Source organism: Engystomops pustulosus, chromosome 3, assembly GCF_040894005.1.
Source record: "Engystomops pustulosus chromosome 3, aEngPut4.maternal, whole genome shotgun sequence".
NCBI lineage: Eukaryota > Metazoa > Chordata > Amphibia > Anura > Leptodactylidae > Engystomops > Engystomops pustulosus.
The window spans coordinates 183,127,839-183,149,003 of record NC_092413.1 but is presented as its reverse complement, the minus strand read 5'-3'; the positions used below and the strand labels follow the sequence as shown (position 1 = coordinate 183,149,003).

At 40.5% G+C, this 21,165-nt stretch overlaps 1 protein-coding gene across 1 annotated transcript; it reads left to right on the top strand.

Moving 5' to 3' along the window:
• Nucleotides 1-602: 602 nt before the first annotated feature.
• WDFY1 (WD repeat and FYVE domain containing 1) lies at nt 603-20,602 on the top strand. The gene is made up of 12 exons (XM_072143153.1): nt 603-798; nt 3,366-3,433; nt 5,004-5,077; nt 6,496-6,550; nt 6,896-7,046; nt 8,623-8,735; nt 10,248-10,374; nt 10,907-11,012; nt 12,404-12,505; nt 12,615-12,745; nt 13,233-13,341; nt 14,939-20,602. The coding sequence occupies exons 1-12, from the start codon at nt 665-667 to the stop codon at nt 14,996-14,998; spliced, it is 1,230 nt and encodes a 409-aa protein (XP_071999254.1). The 5' UTR covers nt 603-664; the 3' UTR covers nt 14,999-20,602.
• Nucleotides 20,603-21,165: the final 563 nt, after the last annotated feature.

Below are 21,165 nucleotides of genomic sequence, written 5' to 3'. Positions count from 1 at the left end.
ATAAATGCCTGCTAAAACGTCTAGGGCATATATAAGGGGCACCGGATTATAAGGATGAGTGACCATCCCTCCCCCAGTGCCTATATACAGCTACTCCCACACCCCCAGTATCTATATACAGTACAGTGGGGGTCATACTGACAGGTCTTGTCCACCCGCTGTGCACATCAATGGCACCTGTGTACACTCAGCAGCCCGATGGGTGACCCTAGGGAGGATGATGGGGGTTGTGGTCATTATTGTGGTTATTATTAATGCTGTCAGCACTGGTCACACTGATGTGTACTGATCCATATGTGGCCATGACTGTAACTTTAGTGAAAGGCAGGCATGAAAAATCTGAACTGTATGCACAATAAGTATGGAGGAGCAGAACGAATATTTTTACCGATACAGAAACCTTCACACATTAGAAATACATTTACCATTTACAAGTTTCAATGACATGTTTTAAAGCAATTTAACATAAATCTGAAATGTCCGCAAGAAAAAACAGTAGCGTGTGCACGGGGATATGGCAGCATAGCCTCCTCACTGGTCATACTTCAGTGATTACAGTCCCGGGGAGGCGCCTCTACACCAGACATTACGGTGACTCTCAGTGACGGCGCGCGGCTATGTCATCTATTACAGCTCCGGTCCTGTTCAGGTCACATGACTCGAGATGGCGGCTGAGATCCACTCCCGGTCTCCCCGCGGCCCTGTGCTCCTCACCAAGATTCCCGGGCACCGGGAGCACGTGACCTCGGCCTGCCTCATCCCGCGAGAGGACGGCGTCATTACCGCCAGCGAGGACCGGTCAGTATACACGGAGCCGGGGGTGGAGCAAGAAGATGAGACCGGCTGTAACAGCCATTGTCCTGCAGCACGTCTCTCCGTGTACAGCTCTAGGGCTCCGGGGGAGGCTTTAAAAAACAAGTGCACGGGAGGGGTGGAGTTTACCCTAGCTACCAATCACGGCACTGCTTTCTTTTTCAAAAAGGAGTGGGACAAATGAGAGCTGAAATCTGATTGGTTGCATGTTATAACCTTCGTTTGATGACATCTTTATGCAGGATGGGGTTAAAAAGCAAAACTATCTGTGAAATTTTTTTTACATTTTTTATTACAAAAAACCTCCAAACGTGACTAATCACAAACGTAATACACTTGGGTCATATATCACACATGAATATTCTGTGATATTCATGTTGTGTGACATACCCCTTTAACGCCCACCCCTTTAAGTGAACTGCAAGGCATAACTGTTCCCTAGACTTACTATAGCGTAGCCATGTATTGTATCTGCCCTTCTTTATATATATTCGCACTTGTTGCTGTGGGGTTTTTTTGTGGCTTTTACAGCGGTTTTAACCATCTTGTTATATTTTTTTACACTTTGTAGCCACAGAGAGACTTTAGGTGTGAAGGAAAATCTAGAGAGCGTCACATTGTACGCCAAACCCACAAATTCTTACATAATTTTCTAAATCAGCAGCGTCCACTGCCCTATAGAGTTAACTTATTTTGCATTGATTTAACCCTTTAAAATATTTAGGGTAAAATCTGAGGAAATTATAAAATACATTTCTCAAATGATTAAAAAATATGCCCCGGAGCAGATTAGACGCTATTTGGCAATAAAGTCCACCAGGAAGCAAAACACAGATACTATAGATTGGTGAATATGGCCGTCATCCTTCTCACAATGCAGATAGAGCCTCCATTGCTTTCCTGCATGAATTGTGAGGCGTCAGTATCTATGGTCGTACACAGCTCCTTTATGGCGTTTCTATGGGCACTTTTTTTTTTGGCCATAGGCGGCTGATCACAATGTCTTCAGTGTCCTTTATGCCCCTGGTAAACCCTATTGATGAGATGTAGATGTCTGAGAATAAAGGGGGTGTTGTGCTTCTTCCTGCAGAACAAGGAATTCTTGTATAACTCATAACATGTGAAATGAAGAGTCACACTTAACCCTTCACCCCCTTTCATGTGATCTTTCTATATAGTCTGGATTCTCTTAGGCTCATAAAGTACCCTGCTTCTCTGTTGTCCTGGAAAGAACCACGCTGTTTCTGATAGATGGAGGGGTGCAGATTTGAAAATGAGTTGTTTATATAGGGGTTTTTTAATGTTAAATATGTAAATTTCATACAAAACAGTATTTATCCCCACAATAGTCAATTCTGAAAAATACAGAAAATCGCTATTCGATTTGTAAGCCGCGCAACATCAAAATAAATTATCCAGACATTTAAAAAATTATGAAAATGTAAAGTAGACATACAGGCGGTCCCCTACTTAAGAACACTTGACTTACATACGACCCCTAGTTACAAACGGACCTCTGGATGGTGGTAAATTATTGTGCTTTAGTTCTGTCTGGGATTACAATGATAAAATATACAGTTCCGACTTGCATACAAATTCAACTTAAGAACAAACCTACAGACCCTATCTTGTATGTAACCTGGGGACTGTCTGTATATGAAATGTTATTCCGCAACATTTACCACTAAAAAGAAGTATGATTTTTACTTAGTCTACTTCTACATGAACATTTTTGTGGACAGACGGCCCAGCAACTGATGACATTTGGACCGCAAAATGTACCACAAATCCATTGTTCATAGTGCAAGATCAGCAGATGTTTGTCCAGTCGGCTCGGTACAGGACTCTGTAGCAGGGTTCAAAACTGGTCACATCAGCGCTCTTTTTATTCCGTTTTTGTATATGTCTCATCCGGTGTGCCATTGACATGTTTTTATTGGATTTTTTTCAAATAAAAGTTGAAATTTTAAACAAGGACGCCTGAAGCATTTTCCATCTTTCCTTACACATTTGGGCTTTGCTTTATTAGGACCCTTCCTCACAGATTCTGTCTTCAGGCAGAACTCTTTTGTATGGCAACATGATGGACATGGGAATGAAAGTCCATCGGCTTTGTTGGTCATTTAAAACTTGTATCTCTCCATGATCTCCATTGCTTTCCTCTTATGACTGAGCAGAACAATGCAGAACAAAGGTTGAGCCTTAAGTGGAATCATTTTGGGTTGACAAAACCAGGAGTTTTATGATCCACATCTGCTTTTGGTTACAAAGACGGCCTCAGAAGACCTGAAAATGTAAACCTAGTCTGAATGGGAAACCTATCAGCCGGTTTCTTGCAAACCTACAGCAGTCTTGTTTCTGCAGACCCAAATCTGGTGATATGAAAGCTGCTTTCTGCTGCGATCTGTAGTAAATGAATGTACCCATGGGTCTTCTCTAATGCATGTTTATTGGGCCACATAATTCTGTATACATAATAATGTATTAAAGTGAACTCCAGAACTTATCTGCTATATTAACATAAGACTAACTGATGGGTTTTGCACCCCTAGGACACTGCGAGTATGGCTGAAGAGAGACAGTGGGCAGTATTGGCCGAGCATCTATCACACCATGTCATGTAAGTTATCTCATAATATGCAATGTAGAGATACCTGGACTGATGTGCGGGAATATTTCTTATCCAGTTTGCACTCGCCTTGATCACCTACTTGCTTATGAAGCTAATGAACCAAGACAGACGGGGAACCTCTTTATAATGTTGCCAACACAAAGGAGGTCAAGGAAGCCCAGTGTATTATTTTTTTTTTTTTTTTTTGGACCAAATGTAGGATTGAAGGTTCCTGTGCTTTGGTGGCTGGCACCTGGAAATGGGTTAAAATAATATTATAAAACAGAAATTCATTACTTCCCCTATATTGGTCCTTGTTCTCTTTGTGCATGCATATGGCATGGCAATTAGCTGGCAATGCCCTTACGTTCCAAATTACTGCAAAGTACTAATAATGTGCGTTCACTGATTGGTTGTTCCAGTCTTCTGGGGAACAGAATGGTGAAAGTTCATAGACATTTTATTTTAGGCTATTTCCTGGGTTTATGTATAAACTGGACAACACATATAACTTGTAAAACCCCAAACCCTATTAGGTGAGTAGTTGGTGATGCGCGGAGTGGGGAGTGTGTATTCTCAGATGGGGTTTGCTGTTGCTTCCAGCTGTATAAATACGGCAGATGCATCTGTGTGCGGCTGATAACATTTCCAGATCCTGGAGACGCTCTCTACTCGGTGTCGCTAACAACAGAGCGGGAGCCGGATTGTTTCCCGCGGCTTTATGTCCGATTGTTTCCAGAGGAAAATGCTATTATGGGATCAGGAAATGTCTGTTACAAAATATTCAAATAAGGGAACACATGCACATCTTTAACCCCTAAGGACATGTATTTTACTTTTTTGCCTCTCCACTTTTTAGGAGTCATAATATTTTCATTGATGTTGAAGGTTGAGACCTTTTTTGTGCAATTGTATTGCCATATATATATTTGTAAATTTTTTTTCCCATCATGTTAAAGGAAATCTACCATCAAAATCAAGCATGGTACACCAGGGGCAATTCCTCATAGATCCAGGAATCGTGACTGTGTTGATCTCATTATTTGTTATTCACAGCCTACTTCTAAAATTATGCTAATCAAGCTGGAGGGCTCTGGGTGCTGTTACCAAAACCGATCCATGCTGCAGCTTCACAGGCTGCTACATCCCCCTCCCACTGCGTGCTGAAACTTCCTGCGCTCAAGGGAGATTACAAAAGGCACGGGGGGGGGGGGGATTTCAGAAGGCAGGAGGCCATGGGTAACAAATATGAGCTTACTGCAGTCATAGTGCCTGGATCTATGAGTCTGTGTCCCTGGTTTATCATTATGGATTTTGATGGTATGATTCCTTTTAAGGGATTGCAGGTTGACTTGCATATTATAATTGTTAAGAATGTCAGAGTTCTGTATGCGAATATATAATAATAATTATATAATTATTATAATATATATATAATATAATATATAATTATATAATAAGAATACAGGTGTGCTACAGGTTATTAATATGGGATTAACATACCACAAAAAAAACTTTTTTGTTCATCTTCTAGAGAAGTTTTATTTTTCTGTATTATTTCCTTTATGTTTTCTTGCAGCTCCTTGCTCCGCTCTTAGATACCACCATGAGAGCAGAAAGATTTTTGTGGGACAGGATAGTGGCGCTGTAGTGGTAAGTGTCCACATATTTTACATACAGAAATATACATGGTAAGAGAGAAATAAACCCTGGAGAAGCCTACAAAATACATTGAGGGAGACATCTGCATACAGCGTACAGGTTACTGATAATGATGCTGCTTAGATCTTCTGCCCTCAGATTTGCTCAGTGTATTTCGTAAAGAGGTTCTTGTGCTAGCCTAATAAATGGATGGCTTTACTTTACTCCATGGATTCTTGTCTTATTGTTTCTTATTAATGTTTTACAACAAATCTGCCATCAAAATCAAGCTTGATAAACACTTTGGTCTTTTGCCCACAAGTGAGTGCAGTCAGTGAAAATTGCTGACGTTGAAAGGGTCTCTACCTGAATCTCTGATCACTGGAATAAACTGAGTTCTTTCCAGTGATCAGAGCTTTGGGTTGGGAGAACCGCTCAGTGCACAGAGCGATCTTCACTGACTGCACTTGCTTGTGGGCAAGAGACAAAGAGATGCCAAGACTGTAGTAAACTTCTTATATTTATCCATGGCCTCCTTCCTACTAAAAAATCAACTTATTATGCAAATGATCCTGAAGAGCCACCCTAGACCCTCTGTGATCTGGCTTTAAAAGGGAACCTGTCACCAGGAGACCCATTTTTAGCACTCCACCAGTCCCCACAAAGCATAGTACATTCGCTGCCAAATACATACACTGTTTTTGTATAAAAAATAGGTTTTTACAGGAAAAGGGATATGTTATATAGAACCTTTCAATACCATGTGCTGTGTGACTAGGCACCTGGGCGTGGCTATAGAGGAGCAGTCTCTCCCTCCCCCCACCCTTGGGGAAACTGCTCCTCCATGTATTCTTTTCAAATATATGAAAACACCCATCACCCGTATTAGCGACGCCTCCTGATTTTCTATAGCCACTCCCATTGAAAGGTGGCATTGAAAGGTAATATATAACATATCTTTTTTTCCTGCAAAACCTATTTTTCATACAAAAACTCTTTTTTATGTACTTTGTATGTACTATGCCCTGTGGGCAAAAAAGTGCTAAAAATGTGTCTCCCTTCAAAGGCTGTTACACTGTCTCAACCTCCTTTTTACTTCCTCAGCACTAGTGAAGTAAGCACTTTCTGCTGCGGTAGCATGGGGGAGGAGGAGACCATGTAACAGCCTGTAAAGCCAGATCAGAGGTACTATGGTAGCCCCTTAGTCATTAGCATAATCTGGAAAGTAATTTTTAAAGGAAGGAGGCCATGGATAACAAATATGAGTACTGACGTCATGGTACCTGTATCTATGAGGAAGTGTCCCTGGTTTATCACAATGGACTTTGAGGATTGATTTCCTTTAATGTCTTATCTATGATTTTCCTATGTAAAACAGTCATTTTCACTAAAATCTTTTATTTTTTTTATATTCATCTCTCATTTGGTAGGAGTTTTTAATCTCTGATGACTTCAACAAAATTAACTTTGTGAAGACGTACCCAGGTAATGATATTACAAGATGTTCCTAATGAAAGATGCCATTGGGATGTTTGCATTGTTTATTTTAGATGATTTATTTCTGTATTTGTGTTAGTTAATGCCCTGTATAGTTATTTGTACCTCTGTGTCTTATTTCACTACCAGGCACTAGGAGTGTGGTAATCTTCATATATTTGTTATCCTTGGCCTCCTTCCATCTAAAAACGACTTTTAAAACTATGCTAATGAGCGATAAGGGCTCCTCTAGGTGTTACCAGAGCCCCTCTATTCTGCAGCCAGCTTAACCTCCATTAGGTCAGTTGTAACTGATTTGTATCCAAGATAGTTACCTGTGATTTCTGCTTTCAGCTCATCAGAACCGTGTGACAGAGATAATTTACTCTCCGGGCCCTGAATGGGTGATCAGCACCGGACAGGATAAGTTTCTCACTTGGATGTGCACTGAGAGTGGATCGCTAGTGGGCCGCCATGCATTCTCTTCCTGGGCATCATGCCTCCAGTATCCTTTGTACAGGTCGTTAGGTTAAAGGTGATGTGTCACCAGAAAATTACCTAGTATTTACCTCTACAGAAAATGTATTCATGCTGCTTTTACTCACAAACAAATGTACTGTAGGTGGAGAGATGAAACAATAGATAAGTGAGGACCTTGCCCTGTAACAGCTTACTATCTATGGGGACAGGGTAGAGGAACTCTTCTTACCAATCTCTCACCTCTATCCTGACACTGAGTGCATTGTATGTACATACAAGGCAGTGATTTCTATTACAAAAGAAGACTTAAGTAAATTATACATTTATTTAAAAAAAGTCTTAAAATCACCTGCCCTTCATGTTTTATGAATAATGGAAAATGACACTAAGGATATCTTGAGTGTACAACCATCCTAATTCCTCCCATGACTGCTAATTGAGATAGTAGAGCAAATTTACATTTATTGACTAAAAGTTGGTGTCCCCTAGCAACTAGCCATGGCTGGTAGCTAGGAGCATCAATTTTCCACCAATCTGACAATATATCCAAGTCCCAAGTGACAAACCCTAATGGAAACATTGGATACGTTCATCTCTACTTGTCAGTCATATACTGTTCCAGATTTATCACAGTGTTTTGTGCTGCTTGACGAGTCTGTCGTACTATAAAGCCTATTAGAGTTTTCCTTATAACTATTAAGATGAGGTACTATACATTTTGTGTATGTGGTACAACATGGAAACCCTTGCAGACCCATAGTAATAATAATAATAATAATTCCTTTTATTGATATAGCGCACACAGATTACGCAAATTGCAAAGCACGACAAATTGGTTCCTGTCCCCATGGGGCTCACAATCTAAACAACCTAACAGTATGTTTTTTTTTGGAGTGTGGGAGGAATCCGGAGGACCCAGTGGAAACCCACGCAAACACCGAGAGAACATACAAACTCTTTGCAGACGTTGACCTGGGTGGGAATTGAACCCAGGACCCCCGCACTGCGACCATGTACCTTGATGTCTCTCCTAGGAGTACAAATCATATAAACCTTGGGTTATCCTGTATGTATAAAGCAGTAGAAATGGCACTACAAGTTTACTATCGATGTTGGTTTTACATGGATTGTAAAAACTTTATGGTCATAATTGACTTGGTCATCACATGTTTAAGTTAATCTTTTCTAGGTCTTGAAATACTTCTTTTCTGCCCTGTATTGTTTCCCGTGCACTGGTTATCATTGCTGCCGATATAGGGAGCAGTATTGTGTGTACAGATATAAATCCTCATAATAAAGCCCCAGTTCTCACAACTAGACCACTGTAGGGAAAGATCTGCTGTTGTTATGAATTTGGTGCGATTTGAGAATGTGATGCCTGAAAATAGGAATTGGTGTGTCTCTCTGTCCCGACCTGTCAAGATGCTCCTTTATAAATAAAGAGGTCTACATTTTCCAGCAGCACCTTTAGACTTTCAATCATCAATGTCAAGTAATAAAATGTATCCATAGGATTAGGTTGGGGAGAGGGAAGTTTTCTGCTTTCTTGTAATGTGTGTACTCTATATAAAACCAGATGATCCCTAACCACCCCTGTGCAGGTATGACGAAGAAACAAAATACGCTTTTGTTGGGGATTTCGCTGGCCAGATTACGTTGCTGAAACTGGAAAAAGATGGCTGCTCGGTCATCTCGAACCTTAAAGGTCATGAAGGTAATTTCTGACAATCCTTCCCTTGCCCTCCAAGCAAATTTGGTGTAAGAGAAGTTATTATTTAGACTTCAATGCAGCACTACTGGCTGCAGGAAGGTGGCGCTACAGGTACTTAGCCTTTCAGATATGTCAACTGAGAGATCAAAAATCAACATAAGTATAAATTAATTTTTGTAGATCTTGTAAACTCATTTATGAATCAATATAGCATAATCCTCATTTGCTTATTAAGCTTCACTATTAGATTGAGGCCATAAGTACATAATGGAGTCAATACAAACTACATTTGATAAAAGCTTAAAGCATATGACATGTTAACCATTCTATGTAAACAAGTATGTCACTTTAAACCTTGCTTTTAAACAAAATATAAAGGGTCATTCTTGCAACCAACATTTGTTATCTATCTATAGGAGGTCATGATTATTTGTATAGGAGTCCACCTACAAGAAATATGGCCCCTCAGTAACTGATGCATTAAATTTGTGGTATTGCCTATGTTGCTACTATGGGAGAGACCAAGCGTTCTGCTCAGCCTTCGATGATGCACGTGCACTACCTCTCCATTTACACAGGGCACTCGGGCATCCCCATTCCTATCAGGAGTGGGACATTCATCTGACTGGGATCTCTGCGGCTTCATGCAATGAAACGTGCTTTTGGCCCCATGTATTTCAATGGCCTCATATACACTGCAGTGGTTTTTACAACCCCTGTGCATGAGCCGACTGCCAAAGCCACCTGTTTTTGAGTAGGTCTTATTCCTGCAGAGTTTCCAGCTTTGGCAGGATTCATTTGCTGGTGGCCCTATATTGCTGACTTTTTAGGAAAACCTCTTCATTCCTTAGACCTTTTATATTTGGTTGAGCAAAGCACCACTTCATTTGAATTACTTGGTTTCCACCATTCCTTCTTTTCTATAAACATAAGTAACTTTTCCCCTAACCTAGCATACATTGCAACATTGCATATATTTTAGCAAGTAACCTCCACCGCTAAGGTGAACAGAAAGTCTTAAAGGGCACCAGATTTATCAAGTGTCTGCTGCTAGATCATAGATCTGGCGGAGTATACGACCAGCGATGCTAGAGTGATTGCACAATGAAACACATAGTTTTGGAATATGAAAGGGCCGGGAGTCTCTGCATGTCCCACAGTAGTTCTGCGGTTTTGAATGCTGAATTCAGGAGGTCAGGCAGAGCTCAATAGTGCACGTGTGGCGACTGCTGGATGAGTGCGGGGGTGGTCATATCCAAGGGCAACTGCCTCATTTCTAAGGGACAACATAGTAAATTATGTATACACAGGTACATAATACCTCTTTAATAATGCACCGGTTATTACAACTTAGACCATATCCCTTTGTGGGGGTCTTAAAACTTTTGGTGCAAATAATGACAGATTATTACTGGATGTGGATTGATGTGTCTGTCCCATTGGCTCCATTTCCACATACAGTCCTACTACTGGTTATTCACCTACATTATTGTGTTCTTTCTTGTCTCCCCTTAGGCAGCATCTCTTGTCTTTACTGGGATCCTGTTCAGCGCTATCTGTTTTCAGGTTCATCCGATCACAGCATCATCCTATGGGACATTGGAGGAAGGCAGGGCCGCACACTAATCCTTCAAGGACACCAGTAAGAATTTCACAGATCACTGCTTTGCCACATTACATTTCCTGAATGTTTTTAAGCCTCCTATTCTGTCTGATATTGGATCAAAGCAGGAACCATAACTGATTTAATGAGCCATTCGCAGTTTCACCGTAAAGAATAGTCAGTACTTAGACATGCATGGCTTAATCTTTAAAACAAGCATATACTACTGGCAGGACCAAGTCCTCACTTTGATTTAGTCCAGTGGCCACTTTGAAGGTGTGGAATGACGCTCGCTGACTCAGTGATGCAACGTTAGACTGGTTGACTTAAAAGGGCTAAGAACAGGAGTATCTATCCAGCAGACGTCATTGCCTGTCGCATGTGTTATCTGTGTATTGTACTGTAAAACACAACGTCACTTATCATTTATATATTCCTGGAAGAAGATTTATAGCCTATAATATAGAGAGACAGTATTGCATTTCAATTAGTCGATGCTGACAGTGAATACAATGCTATGAAGGTCAATGATATTCCTTCTTATTTCACTTCCTATTCTTTTTTATTTTAGCGACAAGGTACAAGGTCTGTGCTATCTGCAGCTCACACGCCAGCTGGTCTCATGTTCAGTTGATGGAGGAATTTGTGTTTGGAATATGGACATTGAAAGAGAAGAGGTAATGGAGCATTTCCGTGATTCCTTTATATATCTATGTTCCCTTTGCATTGTTTTCTACGCAAAGGACAATTATACAACGTAATACAACGGCATAGGAAAGAATACAGTGTTGTATAGAGGCACTTTATGGCAGAACTATATAAATTGCTTGAATCATACACGTACATGTCCTGTTCACATAACTTTGCTGAAACAAGGCCAAAGGGTAGTGGGATCTCATGTCCAATTGGTTGAGTTTTTTGATATTGTATAAGGTTTTGTTCATTCAATTTGTTATACTGTATAAACTTGAGTATATGCTGAGGTACCTAATTTTTTCCCACAAAAAACTGGGAAAAATTATTGACTCGAGTATAAGCCTAGGGTGGGAAATGCAGCCGCTACTCTATAATAAAATGTCCATTAGTCTCCCCTTTATCAGTAGTGTAATGTCTACTGCAGAGTGGCTCCTAACAGGGAACCTGTAATCAGCAACTGATTAAAAAACACCACCAGGATATTGTCAAGCAGTGTAACACCTTCTAGTTAATGTTTCTTTTGTGTCCTATTGCGGTGACATCTAGGAAATCAACTTTAAAGAGAGCTGTAAATTAGTTGTGTATTCAAGGAGGAGGAGAGTTCAACGCTGATGTCAAGGTGAGGAGCTGTTAAAGCCGCCGCCTCTGTGATTGACATCATGCATCAGACTTCAGGAGATCTGATTAGTGATGTCTCTGGATGAAGCACCATCAATCACAGTGAAGGCGGCTTTTTGAGGAAGAAAGAGCTTGACTTCAGTGTTAAAATCTCTGCCTCCTTGACTTCATACAAACAATTTACATCTCACTTCAAAGTAGATTTTCTGGATGGTGCCACCGCACAGGGTCAAAGACATGAGAATACACTGCGAGTGGTTTATTAGGTCCATTTCTGCCGACGGGTTCCCTTTAATGTACTTGTCCACAATACAAGTACCCAATAAAAAAATAAGTTGGTACTCACCCTCTTGTGCATCTGCCAGCCCAGCAAGCACATCTATGCAGGCAGAGACCCTAAGATGCGTCAGTGTCCCTGTCTGCTGACACCATAGTTCAGTGCTGGCAGATTGCATACAACACCAGAACCCGAACACCTTCTGTAGAGAGGAGAGGACGCAGGGGAACGGCTTTGGAGGGTGAGTTACTAAGGTGAATTTTTTTGTATACTTGAGTATATTTTCAGTGGCGCTTTTTCAGAAAATATTGGCTTATACTTCCAGTATTTCCAACTTGTATTTACTAGATCTGTTAGCAGAAATTTCTGTCTGTCTCTTTGATTCCTACCATGGATGTGAAATCTGAAGTGCTTTGGAATACTTGGTATTTAGCATGTACACACATGACTAATCTATGTTGTTTTCTGTATTTTAAGGCCCCACAATGGTTAGAAAGTGACTCCTGCCAGAAGTGTGCCCAGCCCTTTTTTTGGAACATAAAGCAGATGTGGGACTCAAGGACTCTGGGGCTACGCCAGGTAATGGGAAGGAGCATTCTCTTCCAAGTCCCTGGCCTTGAGTCATTATTTTAGTAGAAATGTCTGTGTCCTCATAAGCTGAAAGGTTTTTGTGCTTCTGTTTGTGTAGCATCACTGCAGGAAATGTGGAAAGGCAGTCTGTGGGAAATGCAGCACCAAGAGATCCAGCTACCCCATTATGGGGTTTGAGTTCCAGGTGCGGGTCTGTGACTCCTGCTATGAGACCATAAAAGACGAGGAGTGAGTATTATGAAAGGCTGTTTGTTTTAGTGCTGTAGTCATTTGTCTTAGGGACACACGTTGTGAAAAGCTGCAGAATGCCTGCAATGGTCATTGCTCATTGATTCCCACCGTTACAGAGTCTAGCAATGAATGGCTAGTTTCTGCCAGGGCTTTCAACCAGCGAAAGATTTTTACAGACCAACCACCGTGCGCTATAACGATATATGATGTACAGTCACTACTTGCAGAACGGCAGCTGAACTGTAATCATAGCAACCGTGAGGAAGAAGCGACTCATTGTATCCCAAATGACACAGTCCCATTCCCAGCGCTGTGGATGATCCGTGAAATCCGGCCAGTGCACTTCAGGACTATTGTGGACTGGTGGCATTTGTAGGGTTGGGGGTTGATAGTTTTTAAATGCACAAATGCTTATATTATTAGTGGTAAAAATGTGTATAAGTCATAAAAAGAACCTGTTTGCCTATATATTTTATTTTCTCAGTCGGACATCATTGGCTACATTTCATGAGGGTAAACACAACATCTGCTTTATGACTATGGATATTTCCAGGGGGCTAATGGTCACATGTGGCACAGATCGGCTAGTCAAGGTATGTATGTTACATTGCATATACAGCAGCTTGTAGGTCGGTGGTGGTGAGTGTTCAATGCCCCCCATGTGTCCATAAATTATTATATGCTGGCACATGGGGCATCAGTGTAGGATGAAGCCCTGCCTCTCAGTTGTGCCTGTACTAGAATTTTGCTTTAGCCTGCGCCCCTTCAGCCATGAACAGTCGGAGGCTATAGCTAGTGCGGAGGCACGGAGCAAGAGCGCCCTGTACCGGCCCAGACCCCTCCGCACCCACTTAAATTTCTCTCATAAAGTGTAACTTAACATTTTATTGCATCTCTTAATATATTTTCTGTACATCCCATATCGGTACCTCCATTTGGAAAGAGTTTATACATCCGCTGCTGATTTTTGATCTTACACTGTTCACACTGATGTTGCACTTTTAAAAACAGTTCTTTTGTAAACTGCTCAAATGTAAAAGTACTATGCAGTTTTATCATAAGGTCTGATTTCGGACCCCTTTCAAATTGTTGCAGTCATGGCAGGAAAAAATGGCCATATGTCAGACGCCTGAGACTCATCTTAAGAAAACTTGCATCTTAGACGCTTATGATTTCCAGCCTGACTGCACGACCCCCGGTGTCTGGTCACATGACTGTCCATGATAGTTAATGATGTGGAGAGCTGCATTATCATTGGTTCAATTAAGAATAAAGTAGCCCACTGGGCCATGGGGGTAACACCCTGGAGTGCTCCCCCTGAGGGTAAGCAGATTGCGGGCATTTTCTGTTGATACTGTGAGGGACATGATGGGGTTACATTCTTTAATATGATGTACGTGGGCTTAATAGTTTAGTTCATGAAATTGCATTTGGGCTGTTTTTGGAGCACTTTTTATATTTCCATTTGATTTATTACTTGTGTGCGGCCAAAATAATATTATTTCTGACTTTTTTTTTTTTTTTAAATCATCTAAATGTGGGCGTGGTTTCACAGATTCAGAAATTAAAAAAGGACAACTTCACAAATAATTTTTTTGGCGCATTGTGTGCTAAAATTTCTGACTCCTTTGAAAACCACGCCACAAAAAAAAGGGAAAGTCCACTGACCAAACTTACGACAGAAATGAGTCTGCATATGAACAGTAATTTCACCCTATACTGCACCTCACGTTATTAAAGTAATTATGTCTTTAACCATAAAAGTTTGCCACATGATAGGAAATTGCGACACTGTGACTGGTAATCTTCTTATATGTGTTATCCATGGACTCCTTCCTTCTAAAATCATCTTTTATTCTGCTAATGAGCCAGAAGTGTTATTGGGGGAAGGAGGAAGGCAAGAAGAATTATTCGCTCTGGTAACGCCCCCAAAGCCCTTCTGGCTCATTAGAATTATTTTAAAAGTTGAAAAGAGGCCATGTAGAACAAAAATAAGATTACCAGAGTCATGGTGCCTTGATCTATGAGTAAGTGTCCGTGGTTTATCATTATGCTTTTTTTTTTTTTTTTTTTTTTTTTTTTTTTCTTCTCTTCACTCTGGAGTGAATTTTGTACTCCGGTCACTTAACAGATTTGTAATGTATATTTATTCCTGTATTGTATTAATAATTGTTTTGTTTTTTTTTTCAGATCTGGGACATGACGCCGACAGTGGGTTGCAGTTTGGCTACTGGTTTCTCTCCCCGTTGAGGCAGTCGACTGTTTTGTCTAGAATTCAGCACCTTATGTACGGCTCTGTACATTCCCATCAGATCATCCGGGGCCTCGCCCGATACTTCTCTTCTGCTGTATGTACAGAGGCAAAGCAATGCAACAGCTTTCCCAAACCAGGAGGAGGTGCCTTAATCTCCATATACCTGTGCACCATTACCTTTAACTATGCGACAGCCCACACTACTGGAGTCCATACAAGCTGTGTATTATATAAAAACTAGAGGATAGCAGAGTGCCCGCTGTGCCTATAGAATGATATTCATTGTCTAACAAAATGGATTACCTCAAAAGCCGCCCCAAAACACACATGCCCCTTTTGTTTGTTGTACAGATCTGCTCCCACAAATCTTACAGTAGACCTCACATGAATGTTTTTAGGTGTACATGCCGTCCAGTAAGTTTGCACACTGTGGGTGTACGTACAGGTTTCTGTTTGGTGGTTAGATGACCGTGCTTGTGATGTCCATTGTAGTTTATAGTGTGCCCTCTACCAGTCGATGAAGTATATTTGTTACCTGAACTGTGAAATTATTACTTTATGGAACTGATCTCTAGAAGAGTTTTTGATGTTTTCGGTTAAAATGTTTTGTCCTTTTTATGAGCAGGTGAGAAGGTGTATACTTCCATTATAAAGTGATCAGGCCTGGGCAGGATAACACCTACACTGAAGATCAAAATTCGAGAACAGTGTGGTCACTTTATTTTCAGAAACAATGTAATCTACATCGATCAACATGTGATGGACATTTTTTGTAAGGGGTACAACATGCCACCAGAACAGTGTTTTACTAAATGACCAAAGCATCAACATAAAACTTTATTTTTTCAAAAACATAAGCATAATTACAAAACAACAATGACTGTAGCACAGAGTAAGATTATAACTACGTTTTTCTAAAGGTTAGACCATTCAGTAGAAAGCGCAAAGGTCTTTGCTTTGAATAACTTCAGCACATCTGCGGCCACAGGACATCACTAGCCTCTCACACGGCTCTGCTGGGATTTTGGTCCACTCTCTCCACAGTTCTGTGACTGTTGTGAGGTTCTTGGCCATAACTTTGTCACCAGAGGTTTTCCATTGGGTATAGCCTAGGACTCTGGGCTGGCCATTTCGTTGTTTCAAAGTTTTTTGTTCAAAGAACTGCTTTACCAGTTTTGCTGTGTGACCAGGGGCATTGTCCTACACTTCCCCAAACACCTTACACTGACTTCTTTACACACCTTGGGTTTAGTCTTTCCCCTGTTTGTCGGCAAACCATAATGTTTTACATCAGATCCAAATAAATTAAACTTGCTTTCCTCACTAAAATGAGCTGTGGCCCACTTCTCTTCTGTCCACACAACACGCTCCTCAGCAAAGGCGATTCTAGACTTTTGATTCTTTCTGCTAATGAAAGGTTTGGTCACTGCTGAGTGTGCAGTGCAAATGCTCTTAAAAATTGTATGATGACAGATCCTTTGAAACGATTACCCATGGAAATTCTCCACATTATCCTGTCCTCTCTTACATTTGTCTTTGGAGGGTGACCAGCCGCCTTCGTTGACTTGAATTAGTTTGGTCTATTGCACAGATGCAATATTCTGGAAATCACATGATTGAAACAACCAACTTCTTTTTCTATAGCTGATAGGGTCATCCCTTTGGCCTTCAACTGGACAACCTACTGCTGAAGGGTTTCAGTCAATTTGGAATGGTACAACATTTTTCCAAAGTCTGTGAAAACCAGAAAGTTATTCTGTTAAATGGGTTTGTCAGATAATAAGGAAATTAGCACCAGGCGACAGATTAACACCAATAATTTGCAGGTACCTGTAAGTGTTGTCTAATTTTGTTCCGTGTTCTTTTACAAAATTCTCATTTACATTTTTATTCTGTGCTTTAGAATATCTATAATTTATAAAATATGCTTAAATACTGCAATTTTAATCATGCTAAGATATATTCACATAGGACGACACAAGGACCTTGACATTTAGGAGGTTGTGTGTTCTCTAATTTTGATCTTCAGTGTATTTCTGCCATTTTTCTGTGATTTCACCTATTTAGATGTGAAATCTTCTGTATCTGCTGTCCATTTTTACACAAATACCCCATCTGTTATTTTCCATATCATCTTCCCTTTAAAGGGAAGCTTAAAGCGTGACTAAACTTGACAAAATTTTAGTGGAGATAATAATAAACAATGTAATTTACTTTTATTAGAGAAATATGTTCCTGTGCCCTTCTTTTTTCTTTTTCTTTCTTCCTTGTTGAAGCAGTTTGTTGAAATCGGCTTTCTGTTCTGTATCCACTGACAGCTGAGAGATGAAGGAACCTAATAAAGTGTATAATGACTGCACTCTATCATCCACAGAGAGATGGATCATCAAGGGAAATATTCTCTAGGTGTGAAATTAGTTAATCTTTAGGCTTTTTATCTGTCTTAAATGGATGAAGCTCAAAAGGCTTCCAGACACTGCTGACTACTGGAGAAAGAAGAGGCAGCAAAAATGTCTGAGAGAAGCTCCTGTACTTAATAAAGTAGATTGCCAAGTTTACTATTCTCAAACTAGATTCAATGGTTTAGTTACTCTTTATGTTTAAATATTATAATAATACATATCACCACTTATTATATTTTCCCACATTACTATCGAGAAGGGTTTGTGCATTTATGTCCGGTACATTATAAGTGCATGACATGCTACATACCTTCCTCACTTTCTGAAGGAAAAGTAAAAGCAACGCAAGTTTGCTAGTCCTTCACCCGTCTCTAGTATTAATGTGCTTTGCATCTTCTATATAATATTTTGACATTTTAATGTCAGGAACAATATATATGATGTTTTTTCCTTCTTTTTTTAAATATTTTACAATCATACCCTCCATTTCTTAAGTGTTTGTCCCCTGAGTGTTAGGCTATATCTCATGGCTGATGAAATTCCCTTTCATGTTTTTCATAGGTGAAAAATCAACCATTTTGTGGTCCTTTTTTCATTCATTACCCTAATGATTTCAATGGATTTCACTCTTACGTTTTCCTGTATTATGGACAGCACATGGCTGATGTTCTCAGTCATGTGAATAAGCCTATAGACTGATAACGGCTGCAATAGGCAGTCCTGTCCTGTGTCTTGCATTATGTAGAATGTGATGATGAGGATGGGCTGCGGTTTGGCCTTGTTGGTGTCATAGCCTTGAGAGCTTATCCAATGAACAATATACTGTGCACTTCAAGCGTTATGTATTGTCTGTGGATGTGCCCTGCAGCAATAACATAGCGTAATACAGTATCATTGTAGTTTTTGGGGTTGATGACAACCCCCAACTACACATTGTGGGAATAAAACGGCAGCAGAAACTCTTTTCTACTGTTGATTTTTCAACTGCAGCAAAAATGTGACCTGTCACTAAATGCAATGGATGCTGGTGCACAGCCGGTTGTGGTAGCATTGCGGCACTATACATAAAAGAAATAAGCCGTTGGCTGCGGTATTGCCCCCATTGGCAATTCTGATAACATGTAGTAACGTCAAATGTCTCATTGCTGGGACTCCCTCTATTGGGACCCTACTGATCACTTTAATGGGGGTCCATTGTCCCTATGTTTGGGCATCGTGGCAGGTGCACATGTCTGGTGCTGCTCTATTTAATTATAGAACTGCCAAAGGGAGCTGAGACCTGTACCCTCTGTCATTTACATAGAGTTGAATCAAGCAATACATGAGTCCTATGCTGGTCTGACCTTTATGTTCTATGGATAAGGAGAAAAGTGGTGTTTGTAGGGCAACTCACTTATCAATACCCCAGGCTTAGGCATCGAACAAAAAGAAAAATATATTTGACACCAATTAAAAATTGTCATACACAATCACAGCGCACACAGCTCTGCTACATCCATTTACTCACACAACTCTTGCTACATTCATTTGTTTAGGTCTGCTACATACATTCACTCACATGAACTCTCTCATAACTTCTACATCCATTTACTCACACACCGCTCTTAATACCTTTTCCCAACTAAAAGGTCTTCTCTGGCCCATCCCCTGCCAGCATGACAGGGTTAATGAACCTTGCATTGATACAGGAAGCAGGTGATACGTCACATGCTTCTGACATCACTCTAGGTCTTTCTAGTTGTCATTATACTTATGTTGGGACAGGCGGCATGAGAGTGAAGAGGCTCTGCTCTCCCTGAGATCATGCAATACAGTGTCTTGCCGCATTCTGTCCGGGCTGGGCGACTGCTCCGCAGAGGATGGAGAAACCTATTCTTGCCCTGTTTTGAGGCATGGCCCCTCGACTACCTACAGAGAGGGGGCTTGCAGCTCATGGCACACGTATGTTGCTACGGCAGTGTGCATGAAACCTTCATGTACACAACCGCATGCTGCACATGGGCCAGAAACTGGGGGAAGTCTGCAGCCGAGTACATATGGGTGGGGAGAGCGCTCCCTTCCAAGTGGGGAGAGTCACACTAACAACTCTGTAGGGCTGGCCACATATCGTATTATGTATAAGATGCATTAATGGGATTGTACTGTGGCTGAGGCCGCCATATCATGACTGTAGCCTCCAGTTACCCCGGAAAAAACAGCTTGCCTCCTGAATATTGCCCCATCCTAAGTAGATGACTGCTGATGGAGTATAGGTTGGTAGCTGTCAGGACCAAGCCCAGCTTCTTTCTGTATGCTCAATCCATCTTCCTAGAATGGCTACTTACCTGTGGCTGGGAAATAGATTCCCTTCTGGTATTCCTTAAAACAAACTAATGTATCTGAAGAAATCTTCTGCTGGTTGATAGCAAAGTAAACTTGTATTAAAAAAATGAGTTGTGACCTGTAAGCAGTTCCCTGTTACTAATAGATGTAATGACATGTAATCTGAGCTCATGTTCTATATTCCTTCCACATTCTCTTTCCTATGTATCTTCGTTCTTAATCTTTACAAAATCTTCAAGATCACCACTCTATATGATGAGTTTCTTATTTTACACACGTGGGCATCCACCTACCAGCTTCTTTCCTATCCCTTATGTGGCAGTGCTGGACATGGGGGCAGCTCTCCCACATCACAGTTGTTGGTTAGTTGTGAATATAATGCTACTTATGTTGTCATATCTATGAGCTAAGAGAAGATCATGGGGGCCAGATTTCGGTAGCATTTGTTTCTTACAGTCTATGAGGAAGAGTGGGGTGACACAAGAGGTAAAAAGAATATATAATGGTCCAGCCATTCTTCATAAGGGAACAGAACAAAATATAATATAATAAATAGAAGGTCTGTCGCTTCAGTCAGTCGTCAGTCGTTATGACATGAACCGGTATATTCTCCATTATCTGGTAACAATCCAAGCAAAGTAAAAATCTTTGCCTATCCTAGAACTTTAGCATTTCTGTCATTTGGTTTACGGTCCCGTTCTCTTATGATAATAGCAATACCTGCACTTGGTAACGATATTGTTTCAGTCTATGGCAAATGTCAGAGATCTATATAAATGCCTTCTCCCTGTATGTGAATTCACTTGGATAATGTATTGTTTAAAGTGTCTTCTTTCTTTGTCATGTTTTCTAATAAAACTATCCTGTATCTTTAAAGTTTTCTAATGATTTTTTTTTTTTTTACACTCTTATCATTTCCTGCAATCAGTCGTAGCCCGGATAGCCTGGCACACAGTTTTGATTTAGTAGTAGACACTTTAGCATTTTTCTTAGGGTACCAATGATTTTAGCAGTTTCCCAAGGGTTGGGGAACCACTCCTCTATATTCACACCCAGGGGACAAATGCCTAGTCACAGCATATATGTAACTGTAAGGTACAATATAACATAACTTTTCTCCTGTAAAAGTTTTTTTTTTTAATACAAAACCTTTTTGGCAGTATGTACTATAATCTGTGGGGACTGGGGTGGTGCTAAAATGGGTCTCCTATATTGAGAGGTTCCTTTTATAAACATGAGAGAGGCCTGAAATTGACATCACAGATAGATCTCAAAATGTGGAAGCAAATCCAGAAAATCACATTGTCTTGTTTTTGACCAAATACTTATTTTCCAAAATCAATGTTCATCTCAATACTTTGTCATTGGCAACAAAGGATATATTACAGAGGTCAAATGTTTTCTGTAAGTCTTCACAAGGTTGGCACACACTATTGCTA